At 44.7% G+C, this 26,296-nt stretch overlaps 1 protein-coding gene across 8 annotated transcripts in view; it reads left to right on the forward strand.

Annotated features, from left to right (window-relative positions):
* Positions 1 to 26,296, forward strand: part of fstl5 (follistatin-like 5) — a 568,620-nt gene that overhangs the window by 306,198 nt on the left and 236,126 nt on the right. For all 8 annotated transcript variants that reach the window (XM_059645031.1, XM_059645027.1, XM_059645034.1 and 5 more), the window contains one exon: positions 1,836 to 2,084. In XM_059645031.1, coding sequence (XP_059501014.1) covers positions 1,836 to 2,084 — 249 coding nt within the window. The remainder of the gene's footprint in view (positions 1 to 1,835; positions 2,085 to 26,296) is intronic.

Raw genomic sequence — 26,296 nt, forward strand, 5'->3', positions numbered from 1 at the left:
AGTTGTGCAAGAAAAATCACAAATGATTGGTGTTTGATGTATGATAATTGCTGTTCCTTTTCAATGCTATATTGGCAGCAGAAGTGTGTGGAACAGTGGCTGAGAATCTGATCTGTTCGTCTCCAGATTCTCAGTCAAAATAGTATCAACTTCCAATGGTTTCAAAGATAATGGGAACTGCAGATGCTGGAGAATCCAAGATAATAAAATGTGAGGCTGGATGAACACAGCAGGCCAAGCAGCATCTCGGGAGCACAAAAGCTGACGTTTCGGGCCTAGACCCTTCATCAGAGAGGGGTATGGGGTGAGGGTTCTGGAATAAATAAGGAGAGAGGGGGAGGCGGACCGAAGATGGAGAGAAAAGAAGATAGGTGGGGAGGGGATAGGTCAGTCCAGGGAAGACGGACAGGTCAAGGACATGGGATGAGGTTAGTAGGTAGGAGATGGGCGTGCGGCTTGGGGTGGGAGGAAGAACAGGTTAGGGAGGCAGAGACAGGTTGGACTGGTTTGGGGATGCAGTGGGTGGAGGGGAAGAGCTGGGCTGGTTGTGTGGTGCAGTGGGGGAAGGAGACGAACTGGGCTGGTACAGTTCGTCCCCTCCCCCCACTGCACCACACAACCAACCCAGCTCTTCCCCTCCACCCACTGCATCCCCAAACCAGTCCAACCTGTCTCTGCCTCCCTAACCTGTTCTTCCTCCCACCCCAAGCCGCACCCCCATCCCCTACCTACTAACCTCATCCCACCTCCTTGACCTGTCCGTCTTCCCTGGACTGACCTATCCCCTCCCTACCTCCCCACCTATACTCTCTCCATCTTCGGTCCGCCTCCACCTCTCTCCCTATTTATTCCAGAACCCTCACCCCATCCCCCTCTCTGATGAAGGGTCTAGGCCCGAAACGTCAGCTTTTGTGCTCCTGAGATGCTGCTTGGCCTGCTGTGTTCATCCAGCCTCACATTTTATTATCCAATGGTTTCACTTTGATTTTGAGTGGTAGTGTAAAATGGGTGATAGTAAAAATGACAACTGGATGAGATGTCTCACAGGCAGCTAAATTATTATCATTTATTTTTCATCTGTGAATCAAAATCACCCCATGACTTCCAAGATTCTACATCAGGATGAATGAGAGAGACCAATTTATAGGTGTTTATATAAGACAAGCTCTAGATACTTTCTCATAAGTTGAGGATCCACAGCAACAAATTACCTGTAGTCCAAAACTGACACTAAATTGCTACATTTGCTCAGAATAGGCATAAGATTGGCTGCTGCAAGAGCTGAAAATTTAATCAGATGCTGTGGGAGATTCTTTTTTGAGAAATGGTCATGTGCCACTAATGGCAAGACAGCAGATACTGTACCCTGTACTGGCATTTTTATGACTATGTGATGATGTAGCGGGCAAAAGGTGTTATAGTTTACTCTGTAGCTGAAGTTGTATTCCTGCATAAAAATAGGTATTGTACGAGTTGTTATAACTGTAAGTGAATATCTCTCAAATTCCACAAAAAAAAGCTAAAGCCTGGAAAATGCTGCTTATTAGACTGAGGAAAATTTAAGAGAACAAATATTCTTATGCAGAGATTAATTTCTAGATTTTTATTTTGCTTCATATGAAATATTTTGGTCAATTAAAAGAAATAAGAATTTGTTTTTTGTCACAATTAACAAGCCACAAATTAAATGAAATCTTTGTTTTGCAGTTATGCTGCAAATCTCTTAAAAGCAATCAAGTCAATCATTGCTGACCCAAGGTGATGTGACGTATAGTTGTTTTTCACGTTATATAAACCGGAAAGTAATGGTAAATCTGGTTCTTTTTGCTTTTCAGTATACTACGGACAGGATAGTTACTTTGGACCCTGTGAAAACAAGTACTGTGGGCTTGGCCGACATTGTATTGTAAACAAAGAGACAGGACAGGCGGACTGTGCATGCATGGAGCGGTGCAAGCCCAATTACAAACCTGTGTGTGGTTCTGATGGGGAACTTTATGAAAACCATTGTGAACTTCATCGTGCTGCCTGCTTGAAGAAACAAAAAATTTCAGTTGTCCATAATGAAGACTGCTTTTTCAAAGGTAGGAATCTTTAAAGGTCAAAATTTAATAAATTTAATAACTTAGTAACTTAAAAATTTTCGAACATGCAAAGTCATGTTCCTGAATTCAAACAAGTCAAATGTATCCTTTTTTGCCTGTGGTTCAACTAGATATCAGAACTGAGCTATGCGAGAGGAAAAAATGTGGTGTAGTACAGAAATAGCTGCTCATTTCTTGTATTTGTGAAAATTTTCTGTTTCATATTTCTGAATGAGAGATAAAAGATTATATTTCTTAAGAACACTTCTGAATAAATGGGTTACAGGATGCAAAAGTAAATTGAAGGGTAATTTTTTTTAGTTATCTGAAATAAGTACGTGCAAACAACTTACTGATTTTCTTAGTGAAAGAACTGCAGATTCTGTAAATAAGGAACAAAAACAAAGTTGCTGGAAAAGCTCAGCAGGTCCAGTGACCCGAAACCAGTTCTGAGGAAGGATCACCGGACCCAAAACATTAACTCTGTTTTTTCCTTCACAGATGTGGCCAGACAGGCTGCGCTTTTCCAGCAATTTTGTTTTTGTTCCTGATTTTCTTGTCTGTGATTGGAATTGTGCATAAGCTCATTTCATAGAGCAATAGTTCCACCAAATTGCTTTCCTACAGCAGCTTTAATTCAATGAAATGCTTGAGCATTTTGTGAACAAAGTATTGCAGCTGCCGGATTTCTGAAGTCGGAAGAAAATTAATGAAAACCCTCGAGTAGAAAAATAATTAACGTCTATTTCAGAACTTTCTGATGGAGTATCATCAACCTGAGGAAGGGTCACCGAAACCAAAATGCTAACTCTGATTTCTCCTCCACGGATGCTGCCAGATGTGCTGAGCTTTTCCAGCAATTTTTTTGTATCATCAACCTGAAATGTTTACTGTCTTCATCCACATCTAATTGACCTGCTGTGTTTTTCCAACAGATTGTTATTTTGCAGGACGATTGTCAAATAAAGTTTAATGTGAAAGTACAGAAGGAGATATGAGAACACACATAAAACTTAGTCAAAAGGAGAGGTTTTAAGGAAAAGAAAGATAGAGTTTAGGAGGTTTAGCAAGGAAATTTGACAGCTGAGAACAAGGAACAAAGAAAATTACAGCACAGGAACAAGCCCTTCGCCACCCCCCCCCCCCCAAGCCTGCGCCAATCCAGATTCTCTATCTAAACCTGTAGCCTATTTTCCAAGGATCTGTATCCCACTGCTCCCTGCCCATTCGTGTATCTGTCTAGATATATCTTCAATGACGCTATCATGCCTGCCTGTATCCCCTGCACTGGAAACATGTTCCAGGCACCTACCACCCTCTGCGTAAAGAACTTGCCATGCATCTCTCCCTTAAACTTCTCCCCTCTCACCTTGTAATCGTGACCCCTAATAACTGAGACCCCATTCTGGGGAAAAAGCTTCTTGCTATCCATCCTGTCTATACCTCTCATGATTTTGTAGACCTGAATCAGGCCCCGCTCCCCCAACCTCCCTTTTTTTAATGTAAATAGATCTAATTTACTCAACCTCTCTTCACAGCTAGTGCCCTGAATACCAGCCAACATTCTGGTGAATCTCCTCTGCTTCCTCTCCAAAGCATCAGAGGCTCAAGAAGCCAAAATTGGAAAATCCATGTATGTGAAAGTTAGGTGGATTGGCCATGCTAAGGGTTATAAGGTGATGGATCTGGATGGGATGCTCCAAGGGTTGGCGTGGACATGTTGGGCCGAAGAGCCTGTTTCCACAATGAAGGGATTGTGTGTGAAAGAGTTAGAGGTTGTTCGGCTCTTTAGAGCCCACTGTGCTATTTCATGGTTGGATTTATTCTGGTCTCAACTCCACTTTCTTTCCTGTTCCCCACAGCTCTTTATCCTGCAATTCATCAGAAATATATCCATTTCTTTCTTAAATCTGGTGATTGATTCTACCTCCAATGCAGAAAAAAACGTTAATGCAGCATAATTAGAACTGCAAAAAGATAGGTAAATTCAGAATTATTTTGTCCATGGCTAATCTTGAAAAGTAAACAGATAAGTTACTTAGACTTTAAGCATTGTCGTACTGAAATTTCCAATTATTTAAACAATTCACGAATGCTACTATTGTCACGCTCATCATCAGCCTTTCTCTTACTCCCTAGATGTTCTGTTGACTAGCCTCCAATCACCTACCCATCTGCCTTCTGTAAATCATCTGTCATCAAATATTGATTACCCATCACTCCCATTGAATCATTGGCTCGCAATTCCTTGATGCCTCAAGGTCAACATTCTCGTTGGTCCAGGCCCCTCTGCCTATCCTTTTTACCGCTTTTTGACCAAAACACTTGGACCTCTCATTCTTCTTGTGCAGCTCCCTTGACCCCCTCCCCAACCAAAATGGTGGCACTACCTTCTGCCAGTGAAATTCCATGTTTTGGAATTCCTTTCTTAAATTAATCCAACTCCTCATATCTTTCTCCTTTTCTGAGAACTTTTTAAAAAATATTTCTGAACGTCTCTACTCCTGCATTTTGCCCACAGTTTTATGACATCTCTGTGGATATCATGTGGTTCCCTGGTCAAGGTTATCTTATCAAGGCAATTTTTGGTACTTTTTTTAAAGTTAGCTAAAAGTAAAACTGATCTTGCCCAGAACTTGCATTATCTATAATCTCAGGTGTTCCCCACTGGTACAGCTAGGACTGACTCCCACAAGATTTTAAAAAGGCATCCTTTGTAATTTATATGTCCCTTTGTAAAGACCAGCCTGCCTTACCTTGGTCAGTAGCCCTAAAGGTTCTGGGTTCCCAGTGAACCTCGAGAAAGAGAATTCTTGATTGTGCTGGAGCCTTCATAATCTGTCATTTTCTACTCTTTTTTTTAATTTAAGGGTCACTTAGTGTTCCTGAGTCAAAGACAAAGCAGGTCTCGAGGCCTTGCAGCTAACTCTTCTGGATTACTATTTCAGTGCTGTGAAGCCCCACACTTCTCTGGTGCCTGCAGTGGAGAGCAGCTGCACGTGCTTAATGTTGGATATAGTTTATCAATCCCCTTCTTGTCTTCAACTGTAACTAGCAAATTGTAGATGCCAAAGTAAGAAAAATTTTTCTGATATAATTTTTCATTTCTTTTAGTCATTTAAGTCTTAATGTTTGTCCTTATGATATGTACATTATTTGGATTGGTGCACATTTTTTCTAATTTTAAGTTTGCATTCTTGGACTATTGAGGTAAAATTTTGTGCAACTCACCTTTATGGCATCTGCTTGATTTTCGTTCTATTGCTTAAACAGGTCCAATATAGAATATTCCATTCCATCAGATTATCATTGCATCAGGAGGCAAAATAAGTTTGATTCTGAACCATTCAAATAGATAGTGCAACAGTTGATGAAAGGCTTTGTAAAAGGGTGTATAACTGCCCTTTCCTATAGTTATTCTGTTATATTTTAAATAATTAAAACAAACAATCTTGATGATCAACTTTCACTTCTATTATAATCCATTTTTGTGACCCTCTCTGTGTCTGTCTTCCAAAGCTGGCCATTGTGGAAAATTACTTAGCTGCAAATTTCAAAATTGAAGGCAATAGGTGTTCCAATGCTGTTTGTTTGATCCTAGCTAGGACCAAGGGTGGGACTTCTGTGAGGTGTTTATTAGATCATTCAGATTAGTTCAAAGGTCAGCAAATAATAGTTTAAGATTTGGTTAGTTTTAGAGATGGAGCCAGTACATATATATCTTGAAGTGTCGCCATTTGCCCTGACGAGCTGAGGTTATTGAAATTCCAGTATGCACTTGGTAGCTGTTTGCAGCTGGGTATCAGGGAAAGTTGTTTCTTGCTGCCAGTAGGGTTAGGCCTTGGAAACAGCCCTCTAGATTATTTCGTGCAGCTGACTGTTGTTAAACTAATGTCTGTTCAATCATGTTTAATGGTTTGTCCATGTCTTATTTAAGTTTGAGGGAAAAAGCAGAGGCTTTTAATTGTCTTATTATAATATATAGAAAACACCCATAACATTGGGTATAGAATGAGAGTGGTAAGATTGAGGAAGTCAATAAGCCTCCTTCACAAAAGAAAAGATGTTTATTTTTCTTGCAATCTCTTGAACAGGCTTGGAATTTTTTTTAATAGGTTGTGGCAGAATCATAGAATCTTACACTTTGGGAGCGGCCATTTGGCCCATTATGTCACACTGACCCTGCAAAGAGCATTCCACACAGACACATGCCCCTATTGCATCCCTGTAACCCTGCATTACCTATGGCTAATCCAGCTAGCCTGCACAACCCTGGACTCTACGGGACAATTTAGCATGGCCTATCCACCTAACCTGCACATCTTTTGAGCGTCAGAGGAATCTGAAGCACCCAGAGGAAACCCAGGTAGACACAGGCAGAATGTGCAAACTCCACACATAGTCACCCAGGTCCCTGGCACTGTGAGGCAATAGTGCTAATCACTGAGCCATCATTCCGCCGTCCAATCCCTGTGCAGTAAAGGCCATCATACCATTTATCTTCACCATTGCTGCTATGGGATAATTTTGTGTTCCTTGTACGAATGTACCAACATCACACCACCGAAAACATATTCTGCTTTCCTATCCTTCCTGCCAAGGAGACTCATGTCAGTTACCCCATCATACTTCATCTGCCGTCTCGCTGCCCCTCACCTGCAATTAACATAACTATTCCTCTTTGCCTTTTCTTCCTTTCGCACGGCCCGTATGCATACCTATCTTTGTATGAAAAGCAAATTGAAATATGTGACATATGCTTATTATCTCTGATTGAGAGGAGCTGAAGCCTTCACCAGTAACAGACTGCCAACTTGAAAATACCCTGTTTAACCCTAGTCTTTGATTCATCAAGTCATACTGCATAGAAACAGACCCTTCAGTCAAACCAGTCCATGCTGTACATAATCCCAAACTAAACTAGTCCCAACTGCCTGCTGTTGGCCATGTCCCTCGAAACCTTTCCTATTCGTATATTTATCCCAATGTCTTTTAAATATTGTAACTACCCACATCCCCTGCTTCCTCAGGAAGTTCATTCCATATTGTGTGCAAAAATAAATTGCCCTTTTTTTTTTAAAAGTCTCTGTAATCTCATCCTAAAAATATGCCTCTGACTCCTACTCTTGGCATTTCCCACCCCAGAGAAAATACACCTACCATTTTACCCCTAAAATATAGCCCTCATGATTTTATAATCCTGTATAAGATCACCCCTCAATCTCCTCCACTTCAGTGGAAAGAGTCCCAGCCTATCCAGCCTTTCTTTTATAACTCAATCCTTCCATACCTGGCAACATCCTCATAAATCTCCTCTGAATTCTCTCCAGCTTTCTATAACAGGGTGACGTGAACTGGACATAGCACTCCAGAAGAGGTCTCACCAGTGATGTGTACAATCTCAACATGACTTCCAAACTCCTATACTCAAAGGACTGAACAATGAAGGCAAGCATGCTGGATGCCTGTTTAAAGTCTGTGTATATGTTACAGAAACTTCAAAGATTTACGCACCTGAGCCCCCTAGATCCCTCTATGCTACAGCACTACCCAAGGCCCCACCACTAACTGAATAAGTTTAGAAGGAAGTCAGTGAACAGTATTTGCTTGGTGTTAAGAGATGGCAAATGTAGAGCTGGATGAACACAGCAGGCCAGGCAACATCAGAAGAGCAGGAAAGCTGATGTTTTGTGTCTGGACACTTGCTCTGAAATGGGGGAGGGGAAGGAGACTCTGCAGTAAATAGAGAGAGGGGGAGGCAATGATAGAAGGTGGTTAGAGGAGCAGGTAGGTGGAGAGAAGATGGACAGGCCAAGGAGGCAGCGATGAAGCCAGTACAGGTGAGTGTAGGTCGAGAGTTGAGATGGGGGTTGGTCAGTGAGGAGGGAGAGGCAGTAGATGAGAGGGAAGGTGGACAGGTCAATGAGGCAGGGATGAGGCTAGTAGGTGGGGAGTTGGGATGGGGGTTGGTCAGTGAAGAGGGAGGAGCGGATAGATGGGAGAAAAGACGGACAATTCAAGGAGGTGGGGATGAAATGGGCTGGTCTTGGGATGAGGTCTTGGGGAGATTTTGAAGCTTGTAAAGTCCACATTGAGACAATTTGGGTTGCAGGATTCCCAGGCAGAATATGAGCTGTGTTCCTCTAGCCTTCAGGTGGCATCGTCGTGGCACTGGAGGAGGCCCAGGATTGACATGTCGTTCAAGGACTGGGAGGGGGAGTTGAAGTGGTTTGCAACTGGGAGGTTTTGTCATTTGTCTTGAACCGAACATAGATGCTCCACTCTGTGGTCTCCAAGCCTCTGCTTGGTTTTCCCGATTTAGAGGACTCAACATTGGGAACAGCAGATACAATATAACCACATTAGCGGATGTGCAGATGAGCATCTGTTTAATGTGGCAAGTTTTCCTGGGGCCTGGCATGGAGGTTGGGGGGGAGGTATATGGGCAGGTGTAGCACCTCCTGCAGTTGCAGGGAAAACTGCTGGGGATGGTGGGGCTAGTGAGGAGCCTGGAGTAAACGAGGGAGTCGCAGAGGGAGCAGTTCCTCCAGAAGGCCGAGAACGGTGCAGAGGGAAATAAATCCTTGATAGTGGGGTCAGATTGCAGGCGGCAGATGTGGCAAAGAATAATGTGTTGAATCCGAAGGTTGATGGCGTGATACGTGAGGATGTTGCTTGGAAGACTGTAATTTGGAGAATCAAAGGGATAGTGTCAGTTTAGTGAAGCTAGCTGTCATTGAAAAAGCAGAAATTTTCAGTGAATAGCTGCTGGAGTGTGGCCTCAGGAATCTCAGTGGATCACAACTTTAAGATAAGCAAAAATGTTTGGAAGTGAACAGCTATTGAATTGCAATAGAATAAAGATTTTAATTTGATGTCATGACTCATAATACCACTAACGCTATGGGATGTGCCTTGAATGCACTAGCTGTTTGATTATGCTCTGTAGGGTGTTCAACTACAGTTTGTATTCTGTGGTTGGTTTGCTCGTCGAGCTGGTTTGTTAGTTCGCAGACATTTCAGTACCCTGCTGGGTATCATTATCAGTGCAGGCTCCAATGTAGAGATAACAGTGTGAAGCTGGATGACCACAGCAGACTAAGCAGCATCAGAGGAGCAGGAAAGCTTGACATTTCAGGTTGGGACCCTTCTTCAGAAATGGGGGAGGGGAAGGGGATTCTGAAGTAAACAGGGAGACGGCGAGGCGTATAGAAGATGGATAAAGGAGAAGATAGGGTGAGAGGAGACAGACAGGTCAAAGAGGCGGGGTTAGAGCCAGTGAAGGTGAATGTAGGTGGGCAGTTATGGGGGGATAGGTCAGTCCAGGGAGGACGGACAGATCAAGGGGGTGGAATGAGGTTAGCGGGTGGGGCTTGAGGTGGGAGGAACGGTGAGGGAGGCAGGGACTAGCTGGGCTGCTTTTGGGATGTGGTCGAGGGAGAGGAGATTTTGAAGCTTGTGAAGTCTACATTGATGCCCTCGCACTGCAGGGTTCCCAAGCAAAATATGAGATGCTGTTCCTGCATCTTTCGAGTGGCATAATTGTGGCAATGAAGGAGGCCCAGGATGGATATGTCATCCAAGGAGTGGGTGGGGTGGGTGGGGGGGGTTAGTTGAAATGGTTCGCGACTGGGAGGTGTTGTTGTTTGTTGTGAACTGAGCGTAGGTGTTCTGCAAAGCGGTCCCCAAGCCTCCGTTTGGTTTTCCCCGATGTAGGGGAGGCCATAACGGGAAAAGCAGATACAGTATGTCACATCAACAGATGTGCAGGTGAACATCTGTTTGATGTGAAAAGTCTTCTTAGGGCCTGGGATGGGGGTGAGGAGGGAGGTAAAGGGGCAGGTGTAGCACTTGCTTTGGTTGCAGGGAAAAGTGCTGGGGGTGGTGAGGCTGGAGGGGAGTGTGGAGCAGACAGGGGAGTCGTGAAGAGAGGGTCCCTCCAGAAAGCACATAAGAATGGGGAGAGAAAAATGTCTTTGATGGTGGGGTCAGATTGCATGTGGCTGAAATGTCAGTGGATGATGCGTTGGATTTGGAGGTTGGTGGGGTGGTACGTGAGGACGAGGGGGATTCTGTTTTGGTTATTATTGCGGATGGAGGTGTGAGGGATGAATTGCGGGAAATGTGGGAGACAATGTCGAGGGCATTTTCAATCACTGTGGAGCGGAAGTTGCAGTTTTTGAAAAAAGAGCAGAATGCCTCATCGTGGGAGCAGGTGCGGCGAAGGGAAAGGAATTGGGAATAGGGGATGGCCTTTTTACAGGAATGTGGGTGAGAGGAGGAACATTCTAGGTAGTTGTGGGAGTCGGTAGGCTTAAAATGGGTAGCAGTTTCCAGGTGGATACCAGAGATGGAGACAGAAGTCCAGGAAGGAGAGACAGGTGTCAGAGATGGTCCAGTTAAACTTAAGGTTGGGGTGGAAGGTGTTAGTGAAATGGATGAACTGTTCGAGCTCCTCGTGGGAGCACGAGGCGGCGCCGAAACAGTCATCAATGTAACGGAGGAAGAGATGGGATAAGGCCAGTGTAGCTTTGGAAGAAGGATTCTTCCACGTATCCTACAAAGAGGCAGGCATTGCTTGGGCCCATGCGGGTACCCATGGCCGCCCCCCTTTTCTGTAGGAAGTGGGAGGAATTAAAGGAGAAGTTGTTGAAGGTGAGGACAAGTTCGAATAAGCAGATGAGGGTGTCAGTGGAGAGGGCCTAGTCGGGTCTGCAGGACAAGGAAAAGCGGAGTGAATTCAGGCCATCGACATGGGGAATGCGGGTGTATAGGGACTGGATGTCCAGAGTGAAAATGAGGTGTTAGTGACCGGGGAATTGGAAGTTCTGCAGGAGGTGGAGAGTGTGGGTGGTGTCACGGACATAGGTAGGGAGTTCCTGGACCACAGGGGAGAAAATGGAATCCAGATAAGTGGAGATGAGTTCGGTGGGGCAGGAGCAGGCAGAGACAATGGGTCAACCAGGGCAGTCTGGTTTGTGGACTTTGGGAAGGAGATAGAAGCAGGCGGTGTGGGGTTGGGGAACGATGAAGTTAGACGACGTGGGTGGGAGGTCACCTGAGGTGATGAGGTTGTGGACTGTTTGGGAGATCGTGGTTTGGTACTCGGGGATGGGGTCATGATCCAGCGGACGGTAGGAGGAGGTGTCGGAGAGTTGGCCCCTGGCCTCAGTAATGTAGAGGTCAGTGCGCTATACTACAACAGCACCACCCTTGTCCGTGGGTTTAACGATGAGGTTGGGATTGGAGCAGAGGGCTGCACCTTCTGCGGAGGAGAAGTTGGGTGAGAGAGGTGGAGAGGTTGAGGCAATCGATGTCTCGACAACAATTCGAGATGAAGAGGTCGAGGGAGGGTAAGAGGCCTTGGGGTGGTGTCCAAGAGGAGGGGGTGTGTTGGAGGCAGGAGAAAGGGTCAGTAGAGGGAGGGTTAGTCTCACAATTAAAGAAATATGCGTGGAGGCTGAGGTGGCGGAAAAACTGCTCAATGTAGAGCTGATAATGGGAACTGCAGATGCTGGAGAATCCAAGATAACAAAGTGTGGCGCTGGATGAACACAGCAGGCCAAGCAGCATCTCAGGAGCACAAAAGCTGACGTTTCGGGCCTAGACCCTTCATCGGAGAGGGAACAGGAATAAATAGGGAGAGAGGGGGAGGTGGACCGAAGATGGAGAGAAAACAAGATAGGTAGAGAGGAGAGTATAGGTAGGGAGGGGATAGGTCAGTCCAGGGAAGATGGACAGGTCAAGGAGGCGGGATGAGGTGGTAGGTAGGAAATGGAGGTGCGGCTTGAGGTGGGACGAAGGGATGGGTGAGAGGAAGAACAGGTTAGGGAAGCAGAGACAGGCTGGGCTGGTTTTGGGATGCAGTGGGGGGAAGGGAAGAACTGGGCTGGTTTTGGGATGCAGTAGGTTGCAGGAACAGCAACTCATAATCTGCTTGGGAACCCTGCAGCCCAATGGTATCAACGTGGACTTCACAAGCTTCAAAATCCCCCCTCCCCCCACTGCATCCCGAAACCAGCCCAGCTCGTCCCCTCCCCCCACTGCATCCCAAAACCAGCCCAGCCTATCTCTGCTTACCTAACCTGTTCTTCCTCTCACCCATCCCTTCCTCCCACCTCAAGCCTCACCTCCGTTTCCTACCTAACACATCATCCCGCCTCCTTGACCTGTCCATCTTCCCTGGACTGACCTATCCCCTCCCTACCTCCCCACCTATACTCTCCTCTCTACCTATCTTGTTTTAATTCCATCTTTGGTCTGCCTCCCCCTCTCTCCCTATTTATTCCAGTTCCCTCTCTCCATCCTCTTCTCTGATGAAGGGTCCAGGCCCGAAACGTCAGCTTTTGTGCTCCTGAGATGCTGCTTGGCCTGCTGTATTCATCCAGCTCCACACTTTGTTATCAATGTAGAGCTGTTGTGTTTTCCTGCCTAGTATCTAAACTCTGCGGTATGTTGGATTTGATTACCTCATTGCCAGTTCTCCTTCGCAGTGGTATATATATAGTTCTGCGTGTTTGTTGATGGCCGCCTTGGTTGTGAACCAGGCCTTCAGGAGTTTGTATTTTAAACTATAGTTAACTTTTGGTGTTAATTCTCTGGATGTTAGAGTATGTGTGTATAATGTTTTGCATTTCTGAATGTGTATGTTAATTTTATTTGTACAAAATTATGACAGTGCTTGGTTTTAACACCTTACACAGTACATGGAATGTCAAAGTTTGTCTGTTTTAAACTAAAATAAATTGCAGGTCCCTAACCATGTCACAGCATAAATTTAGTGGTTTCTTCTGGGACCATAATATCAATTGATCTCATCAGGTAATGTAAGGCTAATCTGCAAAGTATATATCACAAACAAAACCTCAATTATTTCAATATCCATTTGAATCAATAGGATAAGTATGAGGAGCTCTTTTTGCACCTCTGAGCTGAAGCTGTGGGTTTGAGAACTAATCCAGAATGTAATCCCTATGAAAGGTACACCCATGTGGCCAAGTTGATTGTAAACCTGTGAATCTTTCCAACACACCAATGGCAGATAATAAGAATGGCAGAGTCTCTAAGTTAGGCACACTTGTTGTGGAGTGACAGCCCTCAAGCTACAACCCCTTGTGACAGGCTAATATTCTGTTCCAGGAAAAACAGAAACCGTCTTAAGAATATGCTTTCTGTGCTTCGTGTGCCATTAGACATGGAAATGACTAAATTCTACATGGTCATCTGGAGGAGTTGTTCAGTAATTTATCAAATGAACTAGATTTCCCTTCAACAGAGCAGAAAGGCAAAGAACAATTAAATAATTAATGTCATTAGAGATAATGGGAACTGCAGATGCTGGAGAATTCCAAGATAATAAAATGTGAGGCTGGATGAACACAGCAGGCCAAGCAGCATCTCAGGAGCACAAAAGCTGACGTTTCGGGCCTAGACCCTTCATCAGAGAGGGGGATGGGGAGAGGGAACTGGAATAAATAGGGAGAGAGGGGGAGGCGGACCGAAGATGGAGAGTAAAGAGGATAGGTGGAGAGAGTGTAGGTGGGGAGGTAGGGAGGGGATAGGTCAGTCCAGGGAAGACGGACAGGTCAAGGAGGTGGGATGAGGTCTCATCCCACCTCCTTGACCTGTCCGTCTTCCCTGGACTGACCTATCCCCTCCCTACCTCCCCACCTACACTCTCTCCACCTATCCTCTTTACTCTCCATCTTCGGTCCGCCTCCCCCTCTCACCCTATTTATTCCAGTTCCCTCTCCCCATCCCCCTCTCTGATGAAGGGTCTAGGCCCGAAACGTCAGCTTTTGTGCTCCTGAGATGCTGCTTGGCCTGCTGTGTTCATCCAGCCTCACATTTTATTATCTTCTAATTAATGTCATTGTTGTGTTTGACACCAGTGCATTTTATTTGGAGATCTGCACAAAGACACAGACAGCAGCACAGAAACGGGGTAGCCCAAAGAGTCCATGCTGACCAGGTTTTCTAAACTAAACCAGTCCCATTTTCCTGCATTTGGTCCGTATTGCGGAGGTAATGGCTTAGTGGTATTGACACTAGACTGTTAAGCCAGAGACCCAGATAATGGTCTGGAGACCTGGGTTCGAATCCTGCCATGGCAGATGGTGGAATTTGAATTCAGTAAATATCTAGAATTAACAGTCCAATGATGATCTGTGTACCCAGTGTTAATTGTCAGAGAAAAAAACCCATCTGGTTCACTATTGTCCTTTAAGGGAGGAAATTTCCATCCTTACCTGGTCTGGACTAACTGTGACATCTACAACTTCGTCTGGCACCCTCTTTTTGAAAAAGTTACCCTTCACGTTCCTTTTTAGGTAGGGGTGGAGGTTAGATTGACCTTAGGATTAGGTGTGCTGTACTGTCCTATGTTTTAGTCTATCCCCTCATCTTAAACCTAAGCCCCTACTCCCATGCACTGTGGAAAATACCTTGCCTGTTCACCTTATCTATGCCCCTCTTGATTTTACAAGCCTCTATAAAGTCACCCCTCAGCCTCCTCTGCTCCAAAAAAGAAAATTCCAGCCTATGCAACCTACCCTAATGTCTCAAACCTTCTAGTTTCAGTAACATTCTTGTAAATCTTTGCACACTTTCCAGTTTAATAACTTCCTGCCTATATTATGGTGACCAGAATTGTATTCAGTACTCCAAAGGTGGCCTTACCAGTGTCTTGTGCAGCTGTAGCATAACATCCCAACTCCTGTACTCACTGCTTTGCCTGATAAAGGCAAGCATGCCAAACACCATCTTCCTCTCTACCTGTGATGTCACTTTCAAGAAGCTATGTTCTTCACCTCAAGATCTCCCTGTTCGACAGCACTCTTCAGGACCCTACTGTTAAGTGGTTTGTCTTACCAGAATGCAATACCTTGCATTGATCTGAATTAAACTCTATCTGCCGATCTTTTTCCCACAGGCCCATACGATCAATATCCTGTTGATCTAGACAACCTTCTTCACTGTTAACTATGCCACCAGTTTTGGTGTTATCTACACACTTGCTAACCGTATTTCCTGTATTCTCACCCAAATCGTTTTCTATAAATGACAAACAACAGTGGACCCAGCACTGATTCTTGTAACACATCACTGGTCACAGGCCTCTAGACTGAACAACAGTCCTCTCCAACTACCCTCTATCTCCAAGCAAATTTCGTTTCCAATTAGCAAGCTCCCTCTTGATTCCATATGATCTAACCTTATTAACAAGTCAGCCTTGCAGAATCTTGTCGAAGTCCTTGTTAATGTCTACGTAGACAACGTCGATCGCTCTTGCCTTCATCTGTGGTCTTGACTATCTCTTCAAAAAACTCAATCAAATTTGTGAGACAGGTTCTCCTGCATGTAAAGGCATGCTGACTATCCCTAATCAGTCTTTGCCATTCTAAATGCATGTAGATCCTATCTCTCAGAATATCCTCCAACATCTTAATCACCACTGATGTTAGGCTCACCAGTCAGTAGCTCCCTGGCTTTTCCTTAAGTAATGGAACAATAGTAGCCACCCTCTCCTTGTTTTCTTGCAACTCATCCATGGCTGTCAATGAGATAAGTATCTCTGCCAGAGGCCCTGCAATTTCTTCCCTAGCTTCCCACAATGTCTTGGGACACACTTGGGGCATTCTAAATCCATCAACATCTCCTTTTCTATAACGTGGGCTCTTTTCAAGACATCACTGTTTATCTCCCTGAGTTTCCTAGCTTCCATGTCTTTTCTCCACAGTCACACTGGCACAAAACATTCATTTAGGATCTCACGTATCTCTTGTGGTTCCACACATATGTGACCTCCGTGATCGTTAAAGAGCCCATTTCTCCTCCCAGTTGTTCTTTAACCCTTAATATACTTGTAGAATCTCTTTGGATTCTCTTAATCTTTTCTGCCAAAGCTATCTCTTTTGTGTCTTGCTGATTTCCTTCTTAAGTATATTCCTACATGCTGTATATTCCTCAAGAAACTCATGTTGATCCCAGCTGTCTATAGCTGACATATGCTTTCTTCATTTCCTTGACTAGAACTTCAATATCTCTGGTTATTAAGTCTTCCCTACTTCTTAGCAGTGGAATCCAGGGACAGCTAGCCATTTGGAGACAGAAGGTGATGATGGAGGTTAAAATAGTATCAGAGATAATGGGAACTGCAGATGCTGGAGAATCCAAGATAATAAAATGTGAGGCTGGATGAACACAGCAGGCCAAGCAGCATCTCAGGAGCACAAAAGCTGATGTTTCGGGCCTAGACCCCCTCTGATGAAGGATCTAGGCCCGAAACGTCAGCTTTTGTGCTCCTGAGATGCTGCTTGGCCTGCTGTGTTCATCCAGCCTCACATTTTATTATCTAGGTGATGATGGAGGATTGTTTTTTTTGAACTAGAAACCTGTGACCAGCAGTGTGCTGTAAGGATCAGTACTGGATCTACTGTTTTTTTTGTCAGTTTTACATAAATGGTTTGTGAATATAGGAGGAATGGTTAGTAAGTTTGAAGATGGCATCAAAATTGCAGATAAAGAAGGTTATCTTGGAGTACAAAGGGACCTTGATCAGATGGGCTGAAAGACTGAGGAGTGGCAGATGGAGTTTAATTCGATTCGTGTGAAGTGTTGCATTTTAGTAAAGCAAATCAGGGCAGGACTTGTATATTTAATGGTAGGGTACTGGGGAGAGTTGCTGAACAGAGACCTTTGAGTGCAGGTTCATAGTTCCTTGAAAGTGGAGGCACAGATAAGGAAATGAAGAAGGCATTTGGTCCACGTGCCTTTATTGGTCATTTCATTGAGTATAGGAGTTGGGACATCATGTTGCAGCTGTACAGGACATTGGTTAGGGCCGCTATTGGAATACTATATGCAATTCTGGTCTCCCTGCTGTAGGAAAAATATTGTCAAACATGAAAGGGTGCAAAGAAGATTTTCAAAGATGTTGCTGGGGTTAGAGGGGTTCAACTAGAGGCTGAATAGCTGGGGATATTTTCTCAGGAGCATCTGAGGTTGAGGGGTGATCTTGTAGAAATTTATAAAATGATGGGGGGCATGGATAGGGTGAATAGCCAGGTCTATTTCCCAAGGTAGTGGAGTCCGTAGAGGGCATAGGTTTAAGGTGAGAGGGAATTGATATAAAAAGGACCTAAAGGGTAAATTTTTCACGGACTTGTATGGAATGAGCTGTCTTAAACTCTCATCTTGCTTTTGAAGGTCTTCTACTTTCCAGATATCACTTTTCCTGTAAATAGCCTCCCCCGGTGAACTTTTGAAAGCTCCTCTGTAACGCCATCAAGATTGGCCCAGTCCCAGTTTAACACTTTAACTTCTGGACCAGGCCTATCCTTTTCCATAACTATTTCAAAACTAGTAGAATTATCATCACTGGTCCCAAAGTGCTCCCCTGTAATCATACTTTCGCTGGTCCGCAGCAAGAAGAGACAACAAAAGGTAGATGCTAGAATTCAAGGTAGAAAAACCAAAGGCTAGAAGAACACAGCAAGCCAGGCACCATCTGGAGGAAAGGAATAGTCAATGTTTTGAGTTTTTCAGGACCTGAAGAAGGGCTATATCTGAAACATTGACTTCTCCTTTCCTCCAGGTGCTGCCTGGCTTGCTGTGTTCTTCCAGCCTTCTGTTCGTTTATCTAAAGGGTAAGCACGGTTTGGTACTGGGGTATGTCTCCCAACTAGAAAACTATGATCACAATGCCTTGCAAGAATACCTGCATCTGTACCTCTCACACTGACTACAGACTAAATCAAAACAAAGAGGATTTGCCAACATTTGTTTTAATGTGGCTTTCACATCACAAGTCTCAGCGTTTCCTGACAGGTTCGCATGTGGTTTTGCAAATTGCCCATAGAAGCCAAGCCTGGGAAATCCACTGTGATAAAACAACAACTTTTGTACTGTGGAAGTGTGATGTCATTGTTCAATCCTCAATGCTGATGGAGTTTTGAATGGCAAATGTAACATTTAGTTGAAACTCCCGGTCTCATGTAATGATAATATTTAAAGATGAAGCAGAGGAAGAAGACATGCAAGTACTGGGCATTTGCTGCGTATCACTGATGACAGACCCTGAAAGCATTTGAATATGATGTTGTCTATATGGACTTTAGTAAGGCCTTTGACAAGGTCCCGTATAGGCTAGTCATGAAGGTTAGGTTGCATGGATCCAGGGAGAGCTAGCTAATTTGATTCAAAAGAAGGAAGCAGAGGGTGATAGTTGAAGGATGTTTCTCAGACTGGGGGCCTGTGACTAGTGGTGTGCCGTAGGGGCCAGTGCTGGGACTTTTGTTATTTGTTATTTATTATTTACGTAAATGATCTGGATGCGATCGTATAAGGTATGATTAGTAAGTTTGCGAATGATACAAAATTAGGAGGCATCATTGACAGCAAGGAAGGTTATCAAAAATTACATAGGAAAGTGGATGGAGGATTGGCAAATGTAATTCATTACAGGTAAATGTGAGGTGTTGCAAGTTGGAAAGTCAAACCAAGGTAGGAATTATGCAGTAAGTGGTAAAGTCCTGAGGAGTTTAGTGGAACAGAGGGACTTAAGAGTACAAGTACATAGTTCGTTGAAAAGCACCATCACAGGTTGACGGAGTGGTGAAGAAGGCATTTAGCATGCTGGCCTTCATCGGTCAAGGCATTGCGTAGAAGAGCTGGGAAGTTACTTTACAGTTGTATACAACGTTGATGCAATTGGAGTATTGTGTACAGTTTTTTGGTCACCTTGTTACAGGAAAGACATAATTAAACTGAAAAGTGTGCAAAGAAGATTTACAAGGATGTTGCCAGGACTAGTAGGCCTGTGTTAGAGGGAGAGGTTGGACAGGATAGGACTTTATTCTTTGGAATGTGGGTGTATAAAATCATGAGGGGCATAGATAGGATGAATGCATGTAGTCTTTTTCCCAGGAATGTGGAATTGAAAACAAGAGGGCGTAAGTTTAAAGTGAGAGGAGAAAGATTTAAGAATGATCTGAGAGGCAACTTCTGCATGTAGGGGGTGGTGCATATATGTCAGAGAAAACGGTTGAGGCAGGTACAATAACAACATATAAAAAAACTTCTGAATAGGTACATGGATGGGACGGGTTTAGAGGGATATGGACAAAATGCGGGCAATTGGAACTAGCTGAGTCGCCATGGTGGTCAGCATGGACCAGTTTGGGCTGAAGGGCCTGTTACCATGCTGTATTACACTGATTCTATGATTAAAATGCATATAAGGAGCTATCCAATGGCAAAATTAATCAAGCATTCAAATATTCCAATAATGCTGTCTCTTGCTCCCAAGAGGAGCTTGAACAGTTCATCCACTTCACCAACACCTTCCACCCCAACCTCAAGTTCACCTGGGTCATCTTCAACACATCCCTCACTTTCCTGGACACCTCTGTCTCCATCCCAGGCAACCAGTTAGAAACTGATGTCCACTTCAAGCCCACCGACTCCCACAGCTACCTAGAATACATTTCCTCCCACCCAACCCCCTGCGAAAATTCCATCCCCTATTCCCAATTCTTTCGCATCTGCTCCCAGGATGAGACATTCCACTTCCGCAAATCCCAGATGTCCACATTCTTCAAGGACTGCAACTGACCCCCCCCCCCCCCCCCCCACAGTGGTCGAGAACGCCCTTGACCATGTCTCCTGCACTTCCCGCAACACATCCCTCACACCCTGCCCCCGCAATAACCACCCTAAGAGAATCCCCCTTGTCATCACATACCATCACACCAACCTCCGGATACAACGCATCTTCCTCCGACACTTCCGCCATCTACAATCCGTCCCCACCACCCAAGACATTTTTCCATCCCCCCCCTTGTCTGCCTTCTGGAGAGACCACTCTCTCCATGACTGCCTTGTCCGCTCCAGACTCCCCTCCAACCCCACCACACCCGGCACCTTCCCTTGCAACTGCAGAAAGTGCTACACTTGCCCCCACACCACCTCCCTCACCCCCATCCCAGGCCCCAAGATGACTTTCCATATTAAGCAGATGTTCACCTGCACATCTGCCAATGTAGTATACTGTATCCACTGTACCCGTTGTGGCTTTCTCTACATTGGGGAAACCAAGCGGAGGCTTGGGGACCGCTTTGCAGAACACCTCCGCTCGGTTCGCAATAAACAACTGCACCTCCCAGTCGCGAACCATTTTAACTCCCCCTCCCATTCCTTAGACAACATGTTCATCATGGGCCTCCTTCAGTGCCAGAATGATGCCACCCGAAGGTTGCAGGAACAGCAACTCATATTCCGCTTGGGAACCCTGCAGCCCAATGGTATCAACGTGAACTTCACAAGCTTCAAAATCTCCCCTCCCCCACTGCATCCCAAAACCAGCCCAGCTCGTCCCCTCCTCCCTTACCTGTTCTCCCTCTCACCTATCCCTTCCTGCCACCTCAAGCCGCACCTCCATTTCCCACCTACCGACCTCATCCCGCCTCCTTGACCTGTCCGTCCTCCCCGGACTGACCTATCCCCTCTCCACCTCTCCACCTATACTCTCCTCTCCACCTATACTCTCCTCTCCACCTATTTTCTCCTCTATCCATCTTCGGTCCGCCTCCCCATCTCCCTCTCTGATTGAAGCGCCTAGGCCCGAAACGTCAGCTTTTGTGCTCCTGAGATGCTGCTTGGCCTGCTGTGTTCATCCAGCTTCACACTTGGCTATCTTGGATGCGCCAGCATCTGCGGTTCCCATTATCTCTGATTCCAATGGTGCTGTTGTTTCTGTTGTTCCAACCTCCTTAGTAGTACACACGAAGCTGGTATTGCCAAAGTGGAATTTATTACCTCTGCTTGAAAATCCAAGTATATGGACATCAATGAAATTAACACCTTCCAGACTTCATTCTTTTTTCCTTCTACCAAAACACTAGACAGGTACATTTCCATTGGCCATAGGTGCCAGTAATATGCTAGAAAAGAGACAAAAAGAAAAAGAAACAGGTTAAACAGACTAGAGATAGACTAAATGTGTTTTCTATTGGTATAATCTTTTGGCAATTACAGATAGGTGAGATAGAATCTTCAGGGCTCTGAGTGATGAGGGCTGTGGTAAGATATGTTGTAGAATCAGATGAAAAGTTGGATGAGGCTGATCTCAATGTTGGGAGAATCTTGCTCCGTCATTTCTACTTTAACTGCATTGAGACATATTGCCAAGTAAGAGTGATTATTCCTTGCTAAGTATGTTGTTAACAACCTAACTTGCATCATTAATAAAGGAACCAAAGGATTGTGGATGCTGGAAATTGGAAAGACAAAGAGAAATTGTTTGAAACTCTACAGGTCTGGAAGCATTTGTGAAGAGAAGGCAGACTTAACATTTTGAGTCCAGTGACCCTCATTAATATTCAGGTTCCTATCTTAACAAACCTACCAAATAAGTTAGACATTGAGAGACATTGAGTTGCCAGTTGAGTTCAGCTTAGTGCTGGATCATTTTACTTTGGAACAAACAGCATGTCAGGCACCAACTACATAAACGCTCCTTTGTGGATATTCACATCTGGTGTCTGCCAATACTTCATGGCCATCTTGGTATCTTTTGAATACCTTTGCAGCCTAATTAGAAAGCCTAGTCTGGCATTTCAGGACGCATCAGCAACTAGCATGGGCTTTGTCCCATAGTCCAAAGATGTGCAGATTAGGTGGATTGGCTATGTTAAATTGCTCCATAGTGTCCGGGATCTGCGAACTATATGGATTAGGAATTGGTGGGGGCGAGGTGGTAGATGCATGGGGTGTCCTTCAGAGAGTTGGTGTGGACTCAAACGGCCCAATAGTCTCTTTATACACTATAAGGATTCTGTGATTTTGAGTATCATTGGGGGAGAATTTTGTAAGTAGCGATCATAACTTCATTAGATTAAAAAGATTGGTGAAGAAAAGGACAAGTATGGGCCTGAAACTTCCCAAATGATTTTAAGATCAGACATGGTTTGGCCAGAGTGGACTGGCAGCAGATACTTTCAGATAAATCTGCCTGAGGTCAGTGGGATGCATTCAGGAGGGAAAACGCTGAGAGTAAAGGGTCAACATGTTCCAAAAATGAAAATGAGTGTTCAGGGTTCCAGTTTACAACCAGTTGTTTTCCTGATCTTTTAAGTGGTTTGAATCGGTCTAAGACCCAGCTGTACAACACCCTGGTTTGGTCACATCTGGAGTATTGTGTCCAGTTCTGGTCGCCTCAGTACAGGACAAATGTGTAAGTGCTGGAAAAGGTGCAGAGGAAAGTTTCCAGGATGTTGCCTGGAATGGAGGGAAAGTCTTATGAGGAAATGTTGAAAAAGCTAGAGCTTTTCTCTTTAGAATGACAAAGGATGAGAGGATGGCTTGATAGAGGTGTACAAAATGATCAGAGGTATAGATAGAATGGGCAGCCAGAGACTTTTTCCTAGGGTGGGGGTAGCTATTACAAGGGGGCATAGTTTTAAAGTGAGTGGGAGGTAGATACAGGGGAGATGTCAGGTAAGTTCTTTACTCAGAGAATGGTAGGTGCATGGAATGTGTTGCTGAAGAGGGTACTGGAGTTGGCCTCATTAGGGCCATTTAAGAAGCTATTAGATAGGCATTTGATGATAGTACAAGGTAGGCGGGGGGGAGGTTAGATAGACCTTAGGTCTAGGGTATAAGTTCAGCACAACATCGTGTGCCGAAGCACCTGTATTGTTCTATGTTCTGTGTTCCCTTAGTTCTGGACACTGGTCTTATTTTAGTGGGATGTGAATGAAGAGGCAGTAGACAGATGTTTCAAGGCAAAAGAATCTCTGCATTTACTTAAGGTACAGAAGTTAATTAAAATATAAGAAATGCAATAAATCAAGGAAATTAACACAATCATTCTACAGGAGAACAATAGTACTTTAAATACATGATTAATTAGATTACCACTATTAAAACACTATCCTGCTGACACATAGAATGCAATTGTTTAATTTCAGACTCTTCAATAAGACTTCCCACCCTTGGAGACCAAATGCACTGTCACCACCCACCTTCCTCTTATAGTTAGCTTCGTCGGAAGTTTGGAGTCTCGGAGTTTATGCTCACCACGCAGAACATGGTTTTGAAGTGTGCCTGGCTGTCCCTGCCTTGTCTTCTAGATGAAGAATTCAGACTATGTAGGTTTCTCAGTTTGGGTTGTGTTGCTGACATGGTAAGGTGCGCATTGGAGCTACCTGCCAAGAGTAAAAGGGGTAATGAGGGGAAGAGCAGGGCCAATTAAAGACCACAGCGGTAATTTGTGCCTGGAGCTGCAGTATGTTGCGGACCTGAGGTGGCTTCAGGACATGGGTTGGGGTGTCTCTGTCAAAGATAATAAGAACTGAAAATGCTAGAGTCAGCGATAACACAGTGGAGCTGGAGGAACACAGCAGGCCGAGCAGGAAAGTTGGCGTTACAGGTCGGGGCCCTTCTTAGCTCTGTGACTAGTTTTAGGTCATTCCTAATCTGATGCAGAATGATCTACCCCTCCGAGTTTCCTGGGGCATTGCTGTCCAAGTTCCAATCCCCTTCTGGGCTGCTTGCTAAGCATCCTATCTCCGGGCACCCATTATTTGAGAATCCCCACCAATCGCCCATGATTTCCACATTCGCGTATCAATCATCTGAGGCCCCGTTCATCTTCCCATATACTACCTGCTGGTTGTTGCACCTGAACATTATATTTCCAATGGGGTGTACCCATAAAACGCTATCCTCACGTTCGCCTGCAATCTGTGAGCCAAATATCCTGGGTACGTATTCTGGTCTGTCCAGTATTTCTCTTTTGTGTTGCTTCTGGTGATGATGATGACCCCAATGAAGTAGATCCTGATAATGGTTGACCTGGGGGAAGATGAAACTCGTTTCTGTTGTTATCCTTGTTTAATATCTGAATAGCTTATAACATGTGCAGTGCACACACACTAACCGCCCCCCTCCCATTATTCTTCTGGGAGTGAATGCCCATATTTGATTTGGCTGCAAACAAGCAATTGTGGTTAATCCCATTAGAATTTACAAAAATGTGAGCTGGTCCCACAGGATCAATTACACATGAATGCCAACTTTTGGAAACAGTTGTACCTCGCCTGGGGTGGTTGCTGGGAACCATTTCATCAAATGGGTTAATGACTCAATACATTCTGCAGCTTGGCCACTTAGATGGCTGGGTAATTTTAAAACTAATTCAATGAGTGTCCCTGTGTGTCTGTCACACACAATACATGGCCAGTGATCCAACTGCCATCCTCCACTGTGAAGGATCTGTCGACATAAATTTTGACTGCAGTTTCTACCTGTTTATCTTTTTGTATCTTCGCCTGACAGTCTGCCCTATCCTGTTGGGATGGTAGGGCCAGCGGGGTGTTTTATTTGGCAGTCATGGGGGTAACCCCATAATTTTGGGTTATCGGCTAGGAAGGTGGGCACCTTGGTACGTTTGACCACGATGTCCCAACTGTGATGCAGCATGGCTTGGGTCTGGTTCAATGAGCCATCTTTGAGTTGGCTGTCCAGCAGAAACTGCATTGGGGTGTGCTCTGTTAAGATAGCCAGGGGACTTAAACCAACAATACAGTCAAAGATAATAAAATGTGAGGCTGGATGAACACAGCAGGCCAAGCAGCATCTCAGGAGCACAAAAGCTGACGTTTCGGGCCTAGACCCTTCATCAGACCTCTGATGAAGGGTCTAGGCCCGAAACGTCAGCTTTTGTGCTCCTGAGATGCTGCTTGGCCTGCTGTGTTCATCCAGCCTCACATTTTATTATCTTGGAATTCTCCAGCATCTGCAGTTCCCATTATCTCTAATACAGTCAAAGTACCAGACTACCCAAAAGACTACAAGAAGGTGTCGTTTACACATGGAAAGAACAAAGAACAAAGAAAATTACAGCACAGGAACAGACACTTTGGCCCTCTAAGCCTGCGCCGATCCAGATCCTCTATCTAAACCTGTTGCCTATTTTCCAAGGATCTGTAACCCTCTGCTCCCTGCCCATTCATGTATCTGTCCAGATACATCTTAAATTATGCTGTCATACCTGCCTCTACCTCCTCCGCTGGCAACGCGTTGCAGGCACCTGCCACCCTCTGCATAAAGAACTTTCCACGCATATCTTCCTTAAACTTCTCCCTTCTCACCTTGAAATCGTGACCCGTAGGAATTGAGTCCCCCACTCTGGGGGAAAAAGCTTCTTGCTACCCACCCTGTCTATATCTCTCATGATTCTGTAAACCTCAATCAGGTCCCCCCCTCAACCTTTTGTCTTTCTAATGTAAATAATCCTAATCTACTCAACCTTTCTTCATAGTTAGCACCCTCTATACAGGCAACAGCCTGGTGAATCTCCTCTGCACCATTTGCAAAGCATCCACATCCTTTTGGTTAAAATTTGGTTGAACCAAAGTCCTATACAACTGTAACATGACCTGGCAACTCATGTACTCAATACCGCATCCGATGAATGAAAGCATGCCGTATGCCTGCTTGAGCAATCTATCGACCTGCATTGCCACCTTCAGGGTACAATGGTCCTGAACACTCAGATCTCTCTGTGCATCGGTTTCCCCAGGGCTTTTACATTTGCCATGTAGTTCACTCTTGAATTGGACCTTCCAAAATGCTTCATCTGGCATTTGCCTGGATTGAACTCCGTCTGCCATTTCTCTGCCCAACTCTCCAATCTATCTATATTGTGCTGCATTCTCCAACAGTCCCCTTCACTATCTGCTACTCCACCAATCTTAGTGTCATCTGCAAACTTGCTTATCAGACCGTCTATAACTTCCTCCAGGTCATTTATGAATATCACAAAAAAACAGTGGTCCCAACACGGATCCCTGTGGAACACCACTGGTTACAGTTCTCCATTTAAGAAACTCCCTTCCGCCACAACCCTCTGTCTGTCTCCTGTTCCCCAGCCAGTTCTCTATCCATCTAGCTATTACAACCTCTACCCCACACGACTTCACTTTCTCCATCAGCTTACCATGGGGATGCTTATCAAATGCCTTACTGAAGTCCATCTATAACCCTTCCCTCATCTATCAACTTTGTCACTTCCTCAAAAAATTCTATCAAGTTGGTAAGATATGACCTTCCCTGCACAAAACCATGCTGCCTATCACTAATAAGCCCATTTTCTCCCAAATGTAAATAGATCCTAAACCTCAGTATCTTCTCCATCAGCTTCCCCACCA

Source organism: Stegostoma tigrinum, chromosome 1 (assembly GCF_030684315.1).
Source record: "Stegostoma tigrinum isolate sSteTig4 chromosome 1, sSteTig4.hap1, whole genome shotgun sequence".
Lineage (NCBI taxonomy): Eukaryota > Metazoa > Chordata > Chondrichthyes > Orectolobiformes > Stegostomatidae > Stegostoma > Stegostoma tigrinum.